Here is a 21719-nt window from a genome sequence, read left to right on the forward strand (position 1 = left end):
TTGACCGTAAAATAGAAAAATTATGATCAAAAGTAATTATTACATTTTGAAACTAATTGTATTTGATAAAGCCAAATTTTTCTGGTAATATTGCAATTGAATGTCATCAGCACGTTACCTAGAGGCTTTTGGTTATTAACACTTTTTACTAAATGTTTTATAATCTTTAATACTCATAATGATACGATAAAAACTAGGCATTGGACTTAGTTTTTCACTATGCACTTTGTATATCATATTCATACTTTAAGTTTTTTTTTTAATTACCATGTTATTATTTATTTATTGACAACCCTTTTCCTATTAAAGTATAAGTTTTGGAAACGTGTTTTCCTCCTCATCCTCAGTAAGCGTAATCATCAGAAAACTTTTAGGCGATAAAATATTCCACGTAATTGTATATACCAAAATTTGTTTTCAAGCTATAATTTTTTCATATTCTGAGGCTGAGACTCAGGATTTATTTTACTATCGGAAATTAATGTTTACGGGATAATACCAGTTGGAATTAGCGTCATTGTGGGTATTGTGCTTTCACCACAGGTTTCATCTCAGCTACAAAAGACCAATATGAAAAAATACAAATTCAATAACATTTGTTCAAAAATGTTTTGATATTTTTGTTTACAAAGTTTCCATTTCACATTTTAGGAACAGTTGTCCAAAGAACAAAGGTGCTAACGATTTGGTCGGCTAGAAATAATGATAAAATTACGGTAGGGGGAAGAGTCGTGATCCTACAAACATGAAAGTAGCTTCTTAAAATCCTAAAATAATCAAATATATATATAATAAAATTAAATTCACTCTTATATAAAATCCAAAAGTAAAAGTTTTTAAGCATTTCAATTGACTAACATAATAATAATAAAAATCTGTTTAAATGAAGTTGAACATAACAATAAATGGATGACATATTCAGGTCCATGTGATGCATTTGTAATGTCCGTTAAATATCGCTGTTCCACTTTGAGTGGCGCGTTATTTCCTTGAAATGAAGACATGTACTAGTCATAATAGCATTTATTTCCTACTAGTAACAATTTAACGAAATTATTTTTCAGAATCTTTGAATTATTCTTCCAGTATATTATATAATACACTACACATTACACTTTTTTACTCTTGTACTGGATATCATCAAGATCATTAGTTCTTATTAATTTGGGAAACTTACGTGACTGATTTTCTTTCACTAAATGTAGACTGATTCCTCTCCCGAGTTTTTTTAAGGCTCCAGTAAGAGGTTTTTCATGCATATCGTGTTCTAGCCTAGAAAAGAGAATAATTGACAGATTAAATTAAAATCACTGAATACAACTACATTTAATTTAGCACTGATATATTCTTTTGAACATTGAAACATATAATAAAACCAAAAGTGAAATATTACATTTAATTGTAATAATATTTTCAATAAATGTAGGTAGTAAGAAATTCAAAACCCCGCTAGAACACAAAAGGTAAAAATATCTAAAGGTCGAGCACATAGTCAGTTAGAAATTCTCTGTGTTCTCTGTAATCCGACGAAATGTGATAACAGTTATATTTTCATTTAAACTTTCCTTGAAATCGAAATAGAATTACGTTTCCTTGGTTCATAGCTGTATTTTCTTGTATTACTGTAGTTTACTTGGTGATATGTTTGCTTTATAACATAAAAGTAAATACAAACATACAAAGTACCATTACATTAATACAAAAGTTTTATACGAATTACGTTAACTTAAACAGATATGATGTTACTTTCTTTACATATGTTGTTTTATAACAATAATATTGAATTAAAGATTTTACCGTTAAAATAATATTCAAGAAAATCATAAATACTTAATTTAAGGGAGCAAAATTCAACCAACACTTTGTTTTCAATCACCCCTGCTTCTACATATACTACCTTCCAAAAGCAATCATTACCATAGGGAAAATAAAACATTAACTTATGAACAGCTCGTATAATAAGTAATATTAAAAATTGATGACAGTAAAAATGTATTTTTTTTTTTGTTTTAAAGTTATCAAATCATAATTACATATAAAATACACTACAAAAAATAACAACGTTAAACAATCTCGAAATTCCTGCTGAGTTGTATTTGACTTGACATTGATGAAATGTATAAGAAAAAGACAATAACTTAAAGAATATAAAAATAGAATAATGTTGTATTTGTATATAAATAATAAAAAAGATATATAATTTTACTAATTTTCGGAATAAAAATCTAAAGTTACATTGGAAAAAATAAAAGCAACGCAAATCTATTCAACATTTATAATACGGATTCAAAATAACCAAGTTTATAATATTTATAAACCCCTCAAATCTCATAATATATTATTCTTAACCAATTTCTTTTCGACTGTTGGCGACTAAGTAGCCATTGTTTGACGTTTCTGTCAAATTGAATTACATTGGATAATGATTCAATTGGTAGCGAAATGTTCCAACATTTGGAAGCACAAAATTTTGAACTATTCCAGCAAGTTTGACAACAAGCTTTAGGTATTATACGATTAAGATAGAAGAGTACCAACATGAAGTTGAGGCACAGTTTTGTAGACAATTGAGTTTACAGATCATATAAATGTAGGTCGATATTATTAACAACATAGATCTTTTTACACTTGGTTTCAGTACATTAACAACAAAGCTTAAAATTAATTTTCGTCGATATTTCATACTTAGAATATTATACATATTAGCCAAACCGCATACGATTTGTATTTTAATTATCACAATAATGCATTGTAAAGCATCGTTTAACTTCACTCTTACAGGAACGCTCAAGTATTGCCGAAAGCTATTTCATATTGTAAAACATACAAAACAAATCTAATCATTCGATTGTTTCTCATGACTAGAATTTCTTGCAATGGACCCGTAACCTACACCGTGCGTCGTTGGAAAGCTGAGAAGTTACGTCTCATTAGAGAATTGTCAAATAAGAGACTGCAATGTTTAATTATTTTAACCTTTATAATAATATTTCCTTCCACAGGTATAAAAAGTTTGCCTTGGATAGCCCTATAAGTAGTTTTTCACTTCCATATAAAAGATAATTATGTTTTGGTGGATTCAATAATAAATCATGACAACTTGACCATCTAGATAAAAGCATCGAGACTCATTAATTTCCTCTTCCTTGTAATAAAGATAATTCGGAAAAATTGCAAATAATTCTGTATAGTATAGACGATTGAATGCAGTCGACAAAGTATGTATAGGTGTATGAAACCAATATAACAATGGTCCCTCAATAAACACCCGTACTTTAGAAAACCTTAAGCGGTTGTCTTAAATATTTTTTTTATCGTCTACATAAATGTTTTCAACTATTCGATGACGATTGTCGGAATAACTTAAAACAATAAGCAAGTTAAGTAGGTCATGATAATTACAATCAACACTCCACTGTATTACAATAAAATTAAGATAAAGTTATCTACATTATCATCAAAGAATAATAGCCGGTACGTAACTTAGCAAGATTTTGGCGAAGTGGGGATAAGTTTACGCATATAGGTACACATAGTGCATAAAAAGGGGTTACTTTTGATGTTTACCAATAAAAAAAATCGTAACAGTAACAAAAACAATGGGTTCAATTTAAGTGTACTCAGGAGCAAATTTCTAAACACGCGGACGGCATTGTACCGTCTCATCCCGCTTGATACTTTTGACACCTAAAAATCATATTCTGCATCCTATCGGCCCTTGCCAAGTTACGTGCCGGCTATTATACTAAGCTATCATTTATACACATTGATTACACTGAGAAATATCGTTGTTGGACTGTGTTTGTTAAGATTCTCATACCTCAAACTGACACGTTTTAATATACCCGAAATTCAATTGCAATCTATATATTTTAATATACCCCATAATCCCATTTAATGCTTCTCTAAGATCACCACATACCTGTGATATAACACTAGAATTCTGCATCCATCTGATTGATTCTCCCTCCAGCCGTAATGTAAGTAGATTAAAACATAATAATTTTGAATTCCTAATTTTCGTGAAAACTATCGTTTAATTTAAATTAAACTTTTTTAAATCTTTTATACCTACATTTTCCCGACGTTTCGGTTATTTTACACCAACTGTCATCAAGGGGAAACGAGATGAAAGTGTCTGTCAGTTAGTTAGTCTCGCTATTTTTCAACTACCGCCAACGATTTATTAATTTTCTGGCCTACTCCTCTGGATGCACGCAGAATGCGCTAATTGTGTCTTGAGGTCTTGCGGTGTTTCAGAAAATTGCCAACTAATTTCTCTATTGCAATTCGGATGTTTTTTTTTTTAATTTCAAAGCCTCGCGGATGTATCAATTGTGGATCTAGGATGTATTCATGCTGATATGTACCTGTGTAAGAGCGAGGATCTTTGGTTTTTCAAACCAGATGTAGTAGGTTGGTTTATTTATTGTTTTTTCCAATACTGTTGACTTTAACACACGCCTATTTTTAGTATCCGGGATATTTTCTTTAACCCTTTCACCGATGCTCATTGTCATTAAAATTTATTAAAGAAACATTCTAAGAAACTTTACTATTTAATCAACCTCCAAGACTTCTACAAGCCTTCTTTAAATCCCTTTACAGGTAGTCTTACCATACACAAGAACGAAAGAGACCATTCTGTTCATTTAAGTAAATAGTTATAACATACAAAAGGAAAATCTCGAAACAGTAATTAACATAAAAAATATATATATCCATACATGTCATAATTCCAACATGATTTGATTATAATATATAAACGACTATGCTGCATTAATTAAAACCACGTCACTAACGGGTCGAGATGACAATGAATAAGGGTCTGTTAGCCGCACCAACGAGCCCCGACGAGCTCATTACCTGGACAAAGCACTGTTTTCAACGTAATGTCATTGGACATCACTTTGAAACCGCCGTTTACTGATCGAATTATTGAATTTTCGTATCTATAACAATGTAAGGATATTTTTGTATTAATATTAATACTTTTATTACGAATGTTTCAAGCTCATTCCTAGTCGTTTTAATGAATATTTCATTATTTTTTTTCTCTTTCAATGCAAATTAAGTTAACATTTCCCTAATCTGTAAATGTTTTTTATACGGACAAATTGTTACTACAGAAATTATTCTCTAAATGTCCATGAAAATAAAATAATATTTAATACTAGATAAATTCGTTATAACCTAATATACTTCGTTTATGTCCAATATTCTAAAAAGAGTAGCATGATTATTTTTATTAAGGCAAGCATTACTGGTATAACTCTGTTTGCTTTGTAAAGCCATTAAAACAAATATTATCTGCTTTTTGTTATATGAAATTCTGCTGAACGGAATAAAACGTTAACCTCAAAGTTATTTTAGTGCAGTCATAGTTTTTGGAGATTTTATAAAAAGGAATTGAAAAAAAAATACCTTCTTAAGTCGTGATACATTATAAATCTTGGTAAATAAACATTATCATGGATATGCATTTTAATAATAATATCAATATCAAACATAAATCATGAATTTTAACAATGGTAACATTTGTAAATAATACAATATCGATGTTTCCGGATCTTCCCATTATAAATTAACAGTTACATAAGACCTGTTATAGAATTCAGTGAAATAGAGGGAACATTGTCTTTGTTGAGATTGATTGTTGAATCTGTTGTTGAGCATTGTTTATTGTTGTTGGAAAACAAATGCATTTTATATATCTTTTTGTTTGTCGTCTTGGCTCTACGTATATTCAGCTCAATAATTTTGTTGAATTGACAAATGTTTTATTTTTTTTTTTCCATAGGAATCAAAGCAAAGAAATTTGTAAAATTGTGTTTATATCACGAGAGTTTAAAGTAATACAGATTTTTATGAACAGACAGGAATAAAAAATATACATTTTTTAAGTGTTAATAAATAAACTAAAAATTTATTTTTTTATTATTTATTAAAACACTATTGGTGATAAATTCATTAATCTTTCCAACCTGAGTATGAGCAAATAGTGAATTGTACTAAAGAGAAGACTGTAATATATATGTCATACTTATTATATTTCCTTCACTAAAAAATAATATATCAAGGAATAGCATTTATAAATACGATTTAAAACAGATATATCGATGCTAACATAAATAATTCCTCTTGCTAACATAAACAATTTGTTTATATATTAAAATAAACTTCTGTAACAGAAACATGTGATTGTGGTCATATTTTATTTCTGTAATAAATAAAAATATGACATATTTTACAATAATTTAAGTTTACGTACAAAAAAAGTTATTTCTTTTTATTTTTGAAATATATTTATTATTATTGAAACTTAAATTACAAAAAATGCAAGAAAGACTAGAGAATAAAAATAAGCAAACGGGCAGACACAATTCAAAGGTTTACACTTAAGAACTTAAATTTCCTTGAAGTAACCGCTTTCTGAAGCGTAGTGATTTTGTATTAAAATCACACAGGTGACATGGCCTTTATTTTTTTGCAATGGAATTCAAATTTAAAATCTATCTTCAAAGTTTTCGCTGCATAATAATTGTGAAAATTTGAGGACAACATTCACCTATATTTTTCCCCCTCCAAGAAAGTATAATGCATCAATGATCTCTATGCACACTTGTAGGAAGTTTCCACGTGTATCGAGTAGTTTTGTTTTTAAATGTACTCAAAGTTGATCTATAAATTTTATATAATGAAATAGATTTTAATGGCAATCTAAACAGAAACACAGTAATATCTGAAGCTCAGGTACTCTGCTATGAATTCCCTTTGTGTGAAACGCCGCATGTCAATTTGTCGACGGGCTCTATTTCCGTATGTCGCCTGGAAATGTGATAACGGGAATATTTTATTTCGTATGTTCTAGTGTTTAAAATGGAAACATCATTCTTTGATTTCTTTGCCTAGTTTCATCTAAAATAATTTTGTCTTCTTAAACTGCACGTTCCAACACGATTTCTTTTTATTATTATGAATGTGGACTATATAGTAGAGCCAATTAAAAATGTTTCATTGTTCAATTCAATTAAAATATGACTAACCACATTCTGTATTACTCAATTTCTATGCCGTGGATAACCCTAGATGAAAAACAACCTCCCTCTGTTCCAGTATAAGCTCACTAACACTCATCCGAAAGACATCCAAATTTAAAGTAAGATATTATAATCTAATGTTGAGTTTTTTATTTCCTAGTCGTTAAAAGTTTAGCACATGTCAATTATTTCTTAAAAACCAAATTCTCATCAATTGGCAATATTCTTCAATGGAGTTATGTTTAGAGTTTTTAACACGAGAATTGTCGCGTCTCCATTGTAATGATACCGTAATTTATATGCAAAAAGAACTTAAAGAATGTTTTAATTCAGAAATATATAAAAAATACCATATTTATTATAGAAAATATACAAATTTAGTAACTAATCGATAAATTAATCGACTTCATTATTTTTTGTTATTATTTTGATAACAAAACTGTTTAAGAGAAATTGTTTGTTGTCAATATTTCACGACAAACATTTTTCAAGTGATTCAAATCATATCATATATTACTCATAATAGGCAAAGCACTATTTTTTATTATACACGGTTGTAGCTATAAATAAAGGTTGTATATTTTTAACAGTGCTGCGGTTAAAGTACTCACCCATGTATTGTATATCCGGAATCCTTTTTTGTTCGACATCAAAATGAATACGTACTTGTTTTATAAAAAAATATTTTTGTCCAGATATTAATTAAAATATCAACCCTACATGGAGTTTTGATTTATTTTTATAAATAAGCAGGTGTGAGTTCGATGTTATACATGTTACTCCGGCCATTGTGGCACAGTTAATATTCTGTATATCTTCTCTTTATCCATTTGTTGGCTTCTATGTGCCTTCTACGAAATAAAATTAAAACTTTCTGTGCACTTGTTAGTATCGTATACTGTTCATCAAGATATGAAATCAACACCGCCAAATATCCCGCGGTACGTGAAAATACGTGTTGTGTTTTAAATGAACTACATAATAAATGACCATGAACCCTTGACTGTTCTCTCTCGTTCTTGATTATCTTAAAATGGGCAACAATGATGAGCTTATAATATATTCGTTTCTATGAAAATAACAGTAGAAAATACACTTCCTAAAAAATAGACCTTGAGAACAAAAAATAGAAATCAGAGTTGAACTTGTCTGAAATTGAAAAAGTACTTATAGATATTAAAAGTTCTATTTTACATATAAAGGATCTATCTTCATCTAGAATATTTTTCCCAGCACAGATCTAAGATATTTATTGGGAGTTTAGAGCCTTCAATCCGTTGTTCATTTGAAAATAATTTTACAATATCGTTACTATCCAAAAAAATTAAAATCATTTCAAAATTTAATCACATCCTACAAAGATTAAATGAACAGATTTCTGCTGCATACCATCAAAAAACATGAAGTCGATCAATTGCTGGTACTCAAACTTTTGCTGGCATTAAACTTTTTCGAATTATGTATCAAAAACAATAGGAGCTTCCATAAAATGGAGCGTAAAAACCGATTTTGGATTAAATTTAATACACAAAAAGGCTCTATTTACATATGTATCACGATTTTATTTCTTTCTTGAGCCGTCGTGCTCTGGGAATCGATTTCTTTTAAGGGACTTTCTAGAACCTCATTAAATATATCACACATAGTGAACGACTACATTAATTATAGTCACGTCACTAACGGGTCGAGATGACAATGAATAAGAGTTTGTTAACCGGACCAACACGCCTCATCGAGTTCATTATCCGAACAAAACAGAGTGTTTTCAACGTTAAATTGAGTGTAGAGAGGCAATCACGATTGGATGTCTGTTTCAGACACTGAAGCAGCAGATGGAGTTTTTAATTTTTGAATCTACACGAATTCACAAAACTAGTTACAGACTTACATAGCGTTGGAGATCTGTTTCTATACTAATGGTATATTTCAATCCATTGTTCCCTTTTAGAGTATTCTCTGTATTATATAGATTCCATTCATTCGTTTATTACATAGTTTCAACCATTACTTAGGTAATTAACTAACTATAAACAACTTTATTACCTTTAACAATTAATTTTTTATATATTTTTTCTGTTCCACAACAATACCTTCAAGGTAAAATTAAATTAAATCCATAAAAAAAAATATTCGTTATCGTACTTCATAAAATGTAAATTTTAAAACGCTGTTTTAAATAGTTTATCGCTGAAAATTAAAATATTCTGAGATCAACTGGGACCAAGTACCCCAATCCAGGACATGGCTCATGAAATATTTACATTTCACCATTTCCAACGAGAGCAAAGTTTGCCAGCAAGTCAGCAACAAACTAGAAAGTTAATGAAATACAGATTAATCATAAAGTAACCTTTTTTATTTAATATTAAGCACATAATGAGATCTAAAACTTTCACGAGTTTTATTCATTTAAAAGAAACTAATATTTTTCGGATATACTACGCGCGCTTTATTATATTAAACACATCTTGTTAAAAATAAGTTAATATTAAGTTTCCCTAATTTAATTAAACAGAATATTTAAAATACCTGATAGACAATTGAGAAATGCTAAACTCAAAACATAAAATAAAATTGATAAAAAAAAACTTCTAAGACAGTGCTTGCTTCAACGCGTCATATATTGCTCAAATTATTAAATTTTTAAATTAAATTGCTCTTTTTTAAATTAAGCTTCCATATATATTTCTTAAATCATAGATTTACTACTTGTCCATAAATTGACAGAGGCTCACAGCTAACATTCTCATCGAGGTCAAAACTCAATGTCAAGAATGCCGTTTGTGATAAACTGGTTTTTCGGCGCATAATAAAAATGACCTTAAATTAAAATTTTATATTTTACTGCCCTAAAACAAACACAACTATCGTGTTATTACATTTTTTTTTATTTCACAACATTTAAATATTGTATAGAGAGATAAATATAAGTATCAGGTAAGCCCGATTAACATTTTTTTATGACTTTCACTAGTTAAACTTAAAAAAGTTTTATTTTCGGATAAAACTCGCGTATGTTTGGTTTATATTTTGCTTGTCAACCTCGTCTCACTCGATCCAAGATGATATTTTTTAGAAACATTAAGTTTTTCCTTTTGCGAGCATGATTACTGCAACGAAACTTAAATGTAAGCTTGGAAATTAAAATATAAACTAAATTTACGCGGGTTATATTTTTAAAGCACTATTTACTTCAAAACATTATTTACCAAATGTACTTGTTTATATAGAACACTCGGATTCCTTAATTTGTTAAAATTGGCAACAAAATTATTTATATCATCCATTACGATTACTACTTACAAATAGCTTATAAAATATGTACAAAAGTAATTCCTGAGATCTAAGACTTTCGCGAGTTTTATTCATTTAAATGAAACTAATATCTTCGGATTGCTACGCGTTATTTTAATACTTTTAAAACTACCTTCTCCCGACGATGAGAATTCTCATCTCGTGCAGACGGGCAGCCGTGATCACGATTGCTGAAAATTAACCGAAACGTCGAGAGTATGTAGTTTTAACAAAAAAATTAAGTACGCGTGGTATATCCAAAAAATATTAGTTTCATTTAAAAAGTAATTCTTTCACAGCCGGAGCACCTTAATGCTTCTGAAAGTTTTAGACTTTATGTATAAATTCTAAAATATTTAAAACAGGCTGATTAATAAATTTGTTTACCCTAGCACCGTATATAAATTCTAAATGCGTAAACTGGCGGTTTTTTTCTATAACTATAAATTTATCTACGTTTTGCAGCTTATTTTTAAGCACATTCACGTCATCAATTGCGCTAAACCAATCCACTTCACTAGTAATTAAAGTAACTGGCACAAATATTCGAGATAAATCATATTCTGGTGGGGATGGCGAGGAATAAACGATTTTATTTCTTGTTCCTCCATAATCGTATCTGCGAAAACCTTTATAGGATTGGAGGAAATGTAGAAAGAGTTTTGAAGATGTTCCAGCGGGTATGTGGCTTGTTATGACTGGCAATTTTTCTGGTAATAGATTCGTCAATTTTTTCAAGCCAAAATTAACAAATAATTCCGATTCACAAAGTAATCGCAAAGGCGATCGTGGGTTGCACACTGCCACGTGATACCGATTCAATCTTTCATTGAATGGAAACACTTCAAAAATATGCCTAGCGAGAGACTTCAGTTTATCCAAATTGTTATAGAAAAAATCTATAAGTGGGTACTTTGTAGTAATCAAAGAACTGACAGGGGCCAATAGAATAGCATGTTCTATTTTAATGTTATACTCTGGTCTTAAACTCAACATCACCAAAAACACTGTTGTTCCTTGAGAGAATCCGATGTACGTCAGCTTTGAAATACTCGTAACATTCAATATGTAATCAATGGTCCTTGGTAAGTCTCGATATCCAATTTCCTCAAACGAGAAGTCCCAAAATATTTTATCCGGCACTTTATTGACATTTTCCTTATTGTACCGGTTTCCTCTTGCGTTGAATAACCAAACATCGTAGCCGTTATCTGCTAGTTGATATGCCAGGGAATGTTTGGGACCTAATACCAACCAGCAGTCAGAACTGTCTCCAATTCCATGGACGAGTAGAACTGGTGGTGCTTTTTTAGGTATCCTGAAGATATTTAACTTATATCCATCCTCCGTGGTAACCTCGTGTTCTTCAACAGTGTAATTATATTTTCGAATCAGCTGCGGTGAATTCAAAAATACGTCCGGATCACTTGTACTATCCCGTTGAAATATGAATTCAAAACTATGCACACACTTATTGATAGACGCAAGGCAAAGAAAAACTATGATTGCGTATAAAGTATTCATATTACGAAATCCAAATATCACAAGTAAACGTAACGGCGTGCTTATCGCTAATGACATCCAGAGGCCGAAGTCAATGGTAACTTAACAATAAATTCAATAAAAAATAGTGGACAAATTTGATTTGACATTGAATTAATAGCAACTCTTGACACCTTAACGCCTTAAAATTCACCCACGAAATAACAGGAAATTATATGTATAAAAATAAAACATACATTATTTAAAGACAACTTTTTAAAGAAGAAAACCTCCAAACAGTAATCATTATCAATATTATTTAAATATAGTATGCGTTCGCTGTTTACTCATATTCATATATATTATGTCATTAAAATTTTTTGATATTTATTAAATAATCGATTCTAAACAAGTTAGCAACCTTCGAATACTGAGCATTATGTAAAAAATATCGCAATAAATATTACAAAACATATTATTGATATTTATTTTATATATTTGTACAAAGGCTGACCCTAAATTGATTAATACTTCCGTCGTCCTTAAATACCCGTGACGTAGTTATGGGTTTGTTGACTTTGATGGGATTAAGTTTAGTATGAGAAAAGAAGAATATTATAAATATTAGGTAAAAGACATTTATTGCTTCCCGCGCTTAATGTCAAAACGCACGTAATTATCGAAGTGGCGATTGTTTCTATATAACACATAAACGTTTAATCAGTAATCACAATAATTCACATTCTATGTAACTATGAAAACACTATTAATGAAAGGTACAACTAAGACTTCTATTACAAACAGACACAAGACGATGTAATATGATGAGTATATTTATTTTCCTTGTTACTACTTATACGATGTATGATGATATGACTTTTAAGTAATTGCAGCGTCAAAAATAGTTACTGTTAAAAAGAATGACACGATTGCATTGAACAAAATATTAAACCCATTTCTGTGAGAATTGCATTCATGAAAATATATTTATAAAAATGTACTATCATAATTTTAAGATATAATAAAATAGAACCTGTGTTTGTCCCACGCTGACATCATTCTGCCATGTGAACAAAAAAGTTCCCAATACTACATAGGGATTATAATTCAAATCTCTCCCACGAGCGCCTAGGCAAGTGTGTTTTATAAATTTTAATAATGTTATTATAAACCAGTCCACTTACATACATAATTAGGCCCAGTGTATATAAATATTTTATTTTAGAATATACAAATAGTATCTAGCTTTCTTCGAACTTGCTCTAAATATTTTAAAATCATGACAGCGAGCAAAGTATATAGCCGAAACATAAACTCTGAACTCTGAAGCATAAACTCTGAACCTAATACTTAATAATAAGTAATAGCAGATAACTATCTAAAATAATTCTTTAATAAGTTTATTCACTCCGAAAAATTCATAAGTGTAATAATTATAATTACCTTTTATTTTTTATAACAAATATTATTATTATATATACATATATTTAAATAAAATTAGAAATAGTTAAACGATACTCGGAAAGAAGTCTTCCTATTAAATTATAAATTTCCAAATAAAATCTATAGATTTTTCGTAACCAAATCAACAAAAAGTATATCAACACATTATAGTAGAATATAGAAAAAAATTGGTCAGACAGTTCATAAGCGCCTTGTTTCACTTACGTTCCGAAAAGCCGGGCTTACGTTTGACGTGTCGTTGTTTGTCAGATGACTTCCACCACAAGTTGGCCATGATAATGTGACATAGAATTGTGATAAACATATTCCATATCACAATTCTAGTGTGAATGATCGATATCATAAAATAATAGATATTCTGTATAATGTTAGCATAACCTCTCCTACTAACGCTCAGTTATAATTTAAATTTTGATAGCCTTAGGTAAATAATGAGGAACAAAAACCATAAATATTGGCGATGTTTATAAATATTAATTCATAAATAACCCAACGTATATTTTCAATTAGAGACGCTAACCTATTGTAAAAGGCACGCTATTGTCTCATCTTTGACACGCTCAGTTTATTTCGAGACGTTCATTAATTATCAATAACGCAGAGATCACGGAGCCAGACTTGAAAAAAGTGCTGATTTCTCAATAATGGAGGGAATAGGAACGAAATAGGAACACACACTTGAGGTAAAGATATCAATTTTTTATTAAATTAAAATAGGATTTGCTCTATTATTCTTGCATATGAGTATTGTTATAGTTTACAACATCAATTCAGTCATAAGCAGTTTAAGTGGTAAAAAGGAAAACGATAAATTTATTTAGAGAAAACATATTCCGACAGTCTCGTTTCTAGAGATAATACATTCGCATTTCAAGATATAAAAGATTTTTTCCACTAATTCACATTTTATCTATAAGACGAATAAAACAACAATGAATGCTAAGTTGACATTCTAATTAGTTTAAATGTAATGCTTTAATTAAGTAAAGGAATTTCTATTAAAGTAAAAAATAAAACTATATGTAAAAATAGGTTAAATTCATAGTATCAAAGATTAATGTGTAATAATTCCGTTAAGGAAAACATATACTGAGAGAAAATTGTAGATAGAGAAAATGTCTTCCTGTCGTGAAAGCCAATTCACTTTAAAGGAGTCGATCACGCTCGCTTGCTACTAAAAGCGACTAAAAGCTCTCCATAAAAGCAATAATTAAATTGGCGTAACGCAATTTAGTAAGGCGATGCCGTTGGAGGTTCTATGATGTACCTGTGTCTTTATGCATTATGGCATAGTAAATGGGTTATAGAAATAAAATATTGTTCCAGAAATTGCTTATTAATATCAAACTATTTAACCTCATTATTAAGTATTCTATACATGTGCTTGAAGAGATTGTAAGACTCCTATTTTAAACTTATATTGAAGTATCCCTTTTATTTTCATAGACCACACAACTTCTTACTAAATAAAAGTAATTTGGAATTGTTTCTTTTACTCATTCATGACGTGAATATAGCAGTCCTTTGCTGATTTAAAATAACACAAATCGGTAATTGCTTAAGCATTCTGTGATCCTCTAGTTATTATTGTCTGACAGTGACAGTTAAAAGTCAACATTGAAATGCGGACAATTTATTGTAAATAATTAATATTTGTAAAATTATAATTCTTATAATATTAACAAAATATTTTAAAACATTGAAATGTTAAATCCATAGCTTGAAATACTATATTAAAACTAATAAATAAAATGACTGGAAAATTGTTAAAAAAGCGGCCAAATAAATGATAACATGTACAATTAAAATATATTTTTTGCCGCTAGTTTCCGTTATTATCTCTTAATGACTACGTTGTGTTCAGGGACGGTGTTTAGTAAGAGTTGAGGCCATTTCATCAGTCACAGTATGTATTGTGTTACGACTTCCAGCTGGATAAATAAAAGTGATAAAACGTTAAAGATCAACAAAAATGTCTGCCTTAAGCAATGTTTTAGACAATAAGAGAATGCAAATTATAAGGAATGAATTCACCCATTTAGGAGGTATGACATAATTTTTTTATTTCATAACTATATGAAATATGTTTATGCCAGTATTATATTAGACTTTAATATTTTCAGATAAATGTTACTTAGAAAACGCGGGAACTGCATTATATCCTCAAATACAGTTAAAGAAAATAAATGAAGATCTCTTAAATAATGTATATTTGAATCCACATTCAGATAAATATACAAGAGACTGTATAGAACAAATCAGAAACAGGGTATTGAAGCATTTCAACACTAACTCATCAGCATATACCCTGATATTTACATCTGGAACAACTCAGTCCTTGAAACTTGTTGTTGAATCATTTAAATTCCAAAGCGAGGATGTTAACGGATCATTCATGTATCTCAGGGACAACCATACATCTGTTCTTGGATTAAGAGAAATAGCGAAAGAAAAAAATGCTCACGTTATTCATATAACACATAACGACTTCCTGAATTCATTGCAATCAATACAATCAAAACCTAGAAATTATGAGAGAGATAGTAAGAAAGGTAACATTTTATTAGCATATCCAGCCCAAACTAATTTCAATGGGTTCAAATATCCCTTAAATTATATACGGGACATCAAAAATGGTTGTCTCGGCAGTTACCTGAAGAAACAGCTTTGTGAAGTGGATTGTAATTGGTATATACTTTTGGATGCTGCTGCATTTGTAGCTTCAAACAAATTGGACCTATCAGTTACACAACCGGACTTTGTTTGTTTATCCTTCTACAAGATATTTGGTTTCCCGACTGGTTTAGGAGCTTTGTTGGTGAAAAATGATAGTGCGGATGTATTAAGTGAGAAGAAGTACTTTGGAGGTGGCACCGTAGACATTGTGTTAAGTAGTGAAGATTTTCATGTAAAACGATCATCACTTCATGAAAGGTGATTCAACATTACAGATTATAAATAGCAAAACTTTGCATTAAAATGCTAGAATTCAATCAGCCTACCTTAAAATCTTCTTATATTCACAGATTTGAAGATGGCACCCTTCCATTTTTATCAATTATCGCTCTAAAACATTGCTTCGACACAATGGCACTGTTGATACCTAAATTAGTAAATAATAATATTATGGATACTATATCTTTTCACACATTCCATTTGGCTAAAGATCTGTATGAACAATTGATTGATCTTAAACATCTGAATGGTAACAGAGCAGCGGTATTGTATATGGACTCTGATTTTACAAACATAAAGAAACAAGGAGCGATAGTCGCATTTAATCTGTTAAGGGAAAATGGATCTTATATTGGATATGCCGAGGTAAGAATACATTCCCCATAACAAAAATAGTCAAAATTATATTTACTGTTAGACATATTTTAGTGACTAATGTTATAAGAAATATTTTACATTAAAAAAATTACATTATTAAAATAAAATTCTATAAATTTTTAAAAACGCTATGCAGTAATTGCCATTTAAAGATTGTATTTTTATGAGTGGGAGCACTTATTTGAATTTTCATAATTCAAATAGCCTCACGTCATTTTGGGATGGAGCTGAAATTTTTACACTGCTGGACTGATATTAACCATACAGATAGGAACAACCACAAGGAAACTGGTTTTCAATTAAAAAAACCATTGAGACGAGTTGAGCAGTCTGAAAACTATCAAAACCACAGAAAGATACACACAAGCACAGACAGAGATTTCAAACTTACAACACCCTTTTTTATGTCAGAAGTTAAAAACACCTAACCCTCATAAGAATCCCAGGCTACATGTCTAATTTGATTTCAAAAATGTTTTTCAGCAAAGTATTTATTTAGACAAGACAATCAGTTACTATAGGAATCTCTATTCATTGTCTAGTTTATGTTGTATTGATAGAACTGGAAAATATTTCTTAAATCTAAAGCCAATTATATGACTCATAAGCAATCATTTTAGACTGCTTCAGTACTCCAGAAAACTAATTTTTAACCTCTGACCCAAAACGGGGTGTGTTATAAAGATGTGTGTTCATTTCAAATACATATAATTTGTATGTGTCATAGCAGCTCTGGAACAGTTAGACTAATTTCGATAATTTTTTTTTCATTTGAAAGCCTGTTTCCTTGTGGTTTTGTAAGCCATATTTAGTTAATATCAATGTATTGGTGTAATAATATATATTTTTTAATTTATAATATTTCTTTGCAATTGCTCCTTTGGCTCTAACAAACATTTGCTGTTTCATAATCCTTGTAGTATTGATTTATAGTACGAGTGTAAAAAAACTTTCGAAGTATACTAATTATACATTAAAATAATTTTCCAATCAGAATGTTATTTCATAATATACAATTACTATTACAGTTTCAACACATGGCTGACTTATTTAATATAAGCGTTAGAACCGGTTGTTTTTGTAATTCTGGTTCGTGTCAGAGACATTTGAATGTAACAAACAAAGAAATGAAGAGCATGCATAAAGCCGGTCACAAATGTGGAGATGAAATGGACTTAGTCAATAACAAACCTACCGGTGCTATAAGAGTATCGTTTGGTTACTACAATACGTTTAATGACGTTGATAGATTAATTGCAATGATAACAAGATGTTTCGTCAAGAGACAATATCATCAACGTAAACGTTTCACAGTTTCGTTCTATGAGAAGCAAATAGATACCAATGAAACTGATTTTATTAAGGAAATATACAGTGTGAATGAAAGTTATGTCACGAATAACATAGACCCAACAACTGATAGTACTGAATCTAATATAAAATTAACCGAACTAGCCATATTCCCTGTCAAATCTTGTGGGGCGTTTAAAATTAAAACCGGTTGGATGATTGGGACTAAAGGATTCGAATATGACAGAGAATGGATGATTGTTAAAGACAATGGCGTGTGTTTGACACAGAAACAAAATAGCCGCATGTGTATGATACAACCAATTATAGATTTAAATAAGAAATGTTTAACACTTACTTTTAAAGGTGAGTACACAAGTATTTTTACAGTAACATATAGAAAGACAGATCCAGGTTATATCTATAACAAAACAAAGGATATTAAAAGTTTTAAATTTATAATCTATGTGGAAGAAGCAAAAAAATATTTTATTTAAAAAAATACTTCTCGGGACGCTCGACAAGTGATAACTTAACTATTTCATAACAAAATTGTGGAACTTATAAAAAGTAAGGTTACTTAAATTTTGTATACGTTAAATGTTTATGAATAAATTGAATAACACTCGGAAAGTCGAAACACTTTCGGCTCATGCGTGTAATGCCGATGCCGTATGCGTGCGAGAAACGGAAACCAGACTGAGTGGCGCCGTTACGCGTTACGTTACGAAGCGGTTTACACTCCCATAAGATGTTATCACTTCAATGAATGTTTTTGTCTATTAATAAACGAATGCAAATACTTGATATTATTACAAAATTTTTCAGGAATGCCGTCAATTTCAATACCTCTAGACCCGCCAAATACAAAACTTCAAGAGATGTCATTATGCCAAAGCAAAGTATGCACAGATGTCGTCAGAGGGTATGACTGCGGTGACTTAGTAGCAGACTGGATATCAAATGCTTTAGAAATATCATATCTGAGACTTATAAGGCAATGTTCAGATGACAAAAGAATTCAGAAGAAAAACAGCGAAAAAATGCTATCACTTAGTAATCAAGCGCAATTCCTCTTGATAAACAAAGCGACTGTTAGATGGTTGAAGGACAAAATAAAAGATCCAACATTCACCGATGACATTGATACATTGGTTGACAGGTTCAGAGGAAATATTATTATTGATACAAATAAGGAACTCATTGAGAGAGACTGGCTTAAGATTATCATTGGAAAAAATGAGTTCAAAGTAAGTTTACAATTGTCTTAACAAATTTGTACCTTCAAGGACTTAACTTACCTTTTAAGTGTTAATTATCAGAGAATATGTGTTTTAAACTGAGTAAAATAAATAGACCCTCATCGAAAAAACATATCTTGGTCTATTTAAATAATATGTACCTATACTAACAAATGCGTTCAATGTACATGTTAAATTAATTAATTAGTCCCCTTGATATTATAACTACTTAAGGAAAAATATATATAAAGGTACATGATAAAGAATCCACACACAAATTTACACATAATTTAAAAACAAAGGTACATGATAAAGAATCCACACACAGATTTACACATAATTTAAAATGCTTTTTTAGACATGATCCATTTCAAAATCAGATATTCCTTAGCTAGCTATTGTAATAACTTTTCTAATATGTAAAATATATGAAATGACAAATAACAGCTTTATGAAATTTAATAAAAACGATAACTAGTTCTGTATTATATATATGTTCTATTATAAATAAATGTGTAAAACTAATTCAAGATTGAATCAATTAATGTGTAAGCATTAGAAACTACAGAAATAAAATATATATAATATTGACGGACTATAGATAATAAAAATTTAAAGTGATTAGCACACATCCAATAATAATTTATAGGTGTAACTGAATATACCCATTACAAAGGAGCATTCATATTAATTAGTTTTTAGTGTAGAAAATAATTTTTCTCTATATATATTATTTACAATATCATTTTTTAGGTTGAAGGTCAATGTAACCGCTGTCAAATGGTCTGTATAAATCAGAACACAGGACAAAAAACGGTCGAACCTCTCAGAACTATAGCTGAAGAATTTGGCGGGAAATTACGTTTTGGAATTTATTTAAGTTATATCGGACCCATCAATGGTATGAAGGATAGAAGTTTAAAAATAAATTTACCAATAAAACCTCTTTTAAGTTAAAATGTTTATACACAGATTATATCTCATTTTATATTAATAGTAAAATGATCTTATTCAAATGACTTTACTTAGATTAAAAAATATAGATGAATTTTTAGATATACTTTATATCTCATATTTATATTGAAAAATTAACTTTATTGACTATAGTGACTGGACTATACTCTGGCCACTCAGGTCATTAATCCATGGAGATGAACTTGGCAACTGAATGTCCATTAGGGTGAGGGTTTTTTTGTTTGATAGCCCATTTGTCTGGTGGTTCTCAACAAAGAAAAAAATTTTGATTGGACCACTTATTTTAATTTTCCTATGAAAAACAGAAACCATCTCCAAAAAAACAGTTTAGTATCAATATGCTGAGGTCACTTCAATCAAAATGTACCAATAAATGTGAAGGTGTGTCTCCTAGCATGTACTTTAATACAGGGATATTTATTATAGATTCCTAAAAAAATTCCTTAAAAAACTGTTACTTATAATAATGTTAAATAATAATAAAATTCTTGAATAACTGTTTTAATATTCAAAATATTTTTATAACTAAGAGAATATTTTTAATAATTTTACAATGTTTCTTTTATAACATTTAAGTGATCACTTAATAAGACTAAGACTTCTATACATGTTATATTAAACATTATATTGTTGTCATATTTTGTTATCAGAATAAAATGTTATGATATTGCACAGTTTATTGGTTGTTCACCTTTTATTCTTCTTGGTTCAGCTCCTAAACTAGCTTCTCCAACAACTTCAACCACTTCTTCATAATCTGGGAGGGCCATTGTTTGTAATTTTGAATAAACAAGTTTGTCATTGATGATTACCTCAAAAGATCCTGTTAATTAAATAAATGAGATGAGCGTGGAAGAAAAAGATAGTTAGTTTCTCCATGAATTGGTTCTTTAACAGTTTTACCTCTCCGGCCTTGTTTACATGAAACTGCAGCATTGGGAATGCTTGTTTTTATTTTTTCAGCCAATTCTAAGCAATGCCCTTTATAATCACATACCTTACTAAAAAAATATTACATATAATACGACGTTAAGTAACCAAAGAATTCATATGAAGAGATAATTTACCAGTATTCGATGTCAACTTTGGTATTACGATCTTCATTGTCTGTCATTATGTATTAAGTAATCTTAAAATAGTTATGACACTTATATAAGAAACAGCCAGGTAAATTCCTAGAAAAAAGTTAAAATAAGCATATGTGGACAGGAAGCCGGTATTTTGTATTTTCTTTAGTAAATCATGTTTTATATTACATATAACTTTTGTGTAATGTTGCATTGTTGTACTGTGTTTCTAAATTTATTTCGGAAATTTCCTAACCTTAGTTATATATCCTTTAGTTCTCATATTTCTTTGTAATACATAGTGAAGAATGAATTAGATAACTATGTATTTAGAAACTAGAGTTGTCAAAATTGACAAACCGTAGGTGGGTAAGCTGCTCGATTTAAAAATGTGAAGCGTTAAAGTATTAATAATGAATAAAATAAAATAAAAATTCGTAATCGCTTTCTGTCAATAAGTTACAAATTATTAGTTATATTAATTGAACTGTTTAACTATCATCCAAATAAAAGTTACGGTAAAGTTTATTGAA

General features: G+C 29.6%; 3 protein-coding genes across 6 annotated transcripts; 1 reads left to right on the top strand and 2 right to left on the bottom strand.

Moving 5' to 3' along the window:
- Nucleotides 1–9547: 9547 nt before the first annotated feature.
- Nucleotides 9548–12002, bottom strand: LOC116767001 (lipase 3-like). The gene has a single exon (XM_032657144.2). It carries the CDS (start codon nt 11913–11915, stop codon nt 10662–10664), a length of 1254 nt encoding a protein of 417 aa, XP_032513035.2. The 5' UTR covers nt 11916–12002; the 3' UTR covers nt 9548–10661.
- A 3183-nt stretch (nt 12003–15185) lies between these two features.
- LOC116766724 (molybdenum cofactor sulfurase) lies at nt 15186–20798 on the top strand. The gene is made up of 6 exons (XM_032656788.2): nt 15186–15325; nt 15404–16214; nt 16307–16601; nt 17642–18269; nt 18732–19153; nt 19898–20798. Exons 1-6 carry the CDS (start codon nt 15253–15255, stop codon nt 20099–20101), a joined length of 2433 nt encoding a protein of 810 aa, XP_032512679.2. The 5' UTR covers nt 15186–15252; the 3' UTR covers nt 20102–20798.
- LOC116766726 (migration and invasion enhancer 1) lies at nt 20605–21578 on the bottom strand. Of its 4 annotated transcripts, none has more exons than XM_061521572.1 (4): nt 21443–21578; nt 21187–21294; nt 21023–21120; nt 20605–20942 (listed from the first exon to the last, which is right to left on the bottom strand). In XM_061521572.1, exons 2-4 carry the CDS (start codon nt 21231–21233, stop codon nt 20779–20781), a joined length of 309 nt encoding a protein of 102 aa, XP_061377556.1. In that variant the 5' UTR covers nt 21234–21294; nt 21443–21578; the 3' UTR covers nt 20605–20778. The 4 variants fall into 4 exon arrangements, with proteins under 4 accessions (XP_061377556.1, XP_032512685.1, XP_061377557.1 ...); XM_032656794.2 differs by lacking the exon at nt 21443–21578 and adding an exon at nt 21409–21426; XM_061521573.1 differs by lacking the exon at nt 21443–21578 and adding an exon at nt 21376–21394.
- Nucleotides 21579–21719: the final 141 nt, after the last annotated feature.

The sequence above is a fragment of the Danaus plexippus genome, chromosome 10, assembly GCF_018135715.1.
Source record: "Danaus plexippus chromosome 10, MEX_DaPlex, whole genome shotgun sequence".
NCBI lineage: Eukaryota > Metazoa > Arthropoda > Insecta > Lepidoptera > Nymphalidae > Danaus > Danaus plexippus.

What these genes read in the sequence shown, in the direction of transcription:
- LOC116767001 (XM_032657144.2), bottom strand. Translation starts at nt 11,915, where the DNA reads ATGTCATTAGCGATAAGCACGCCGTTACGTTTACTTGTGATATTTGGA.
- LOC116766724 (XM_032656788.2), top strand. Translation starts at nt 15,253, where the DNA reads ATGTCTGCCTTAAGCAATGTTTTAGACAATAAGAGAATGCAAATTATA. An exon ending in CGATCATCACTTCATGAAAG is followed by an intron (nt 16,215 to 16,306) that starts GTGATTCAACAT and finishes TTATATTCACAG; the next exon opens with ATTTGAAGATGGCACCCTTC. An exon ending in TTTAACACTTACTTTTAAAG is followed by an intron (nt 18,270 to 18,731) that starts GTGAGTACACAA and finishes AAAATTTTTCAG; the next exon opens with GAATGCCGTCAATTTCAATA.
- LOC116766726 (XM_061521572.1), bottom strand. Translation starts at nt 21,233, where the DNA reads ATGACAGACAATGAAGATCGTAATACCAAAGTTGACATCGAATACTG. An exon ending in AAAGTTGACATCGAATACTG is followed by an intron (nt 21,121 to 21,186) that starts GTAAATTATCTC and finishes ATATTTTTTTAG; the next exon opens with TAAGGTATGTGATTATAAAG. An exon ending in ATGTAAACAAGGCCGGAGAG is followed by an intron (nt 20,943 to 21,022) that starts GTAAAACTGTTA and finishes TTTAATTAACAG; the next exon opens with GATCTTTTGAGGTAATCATC.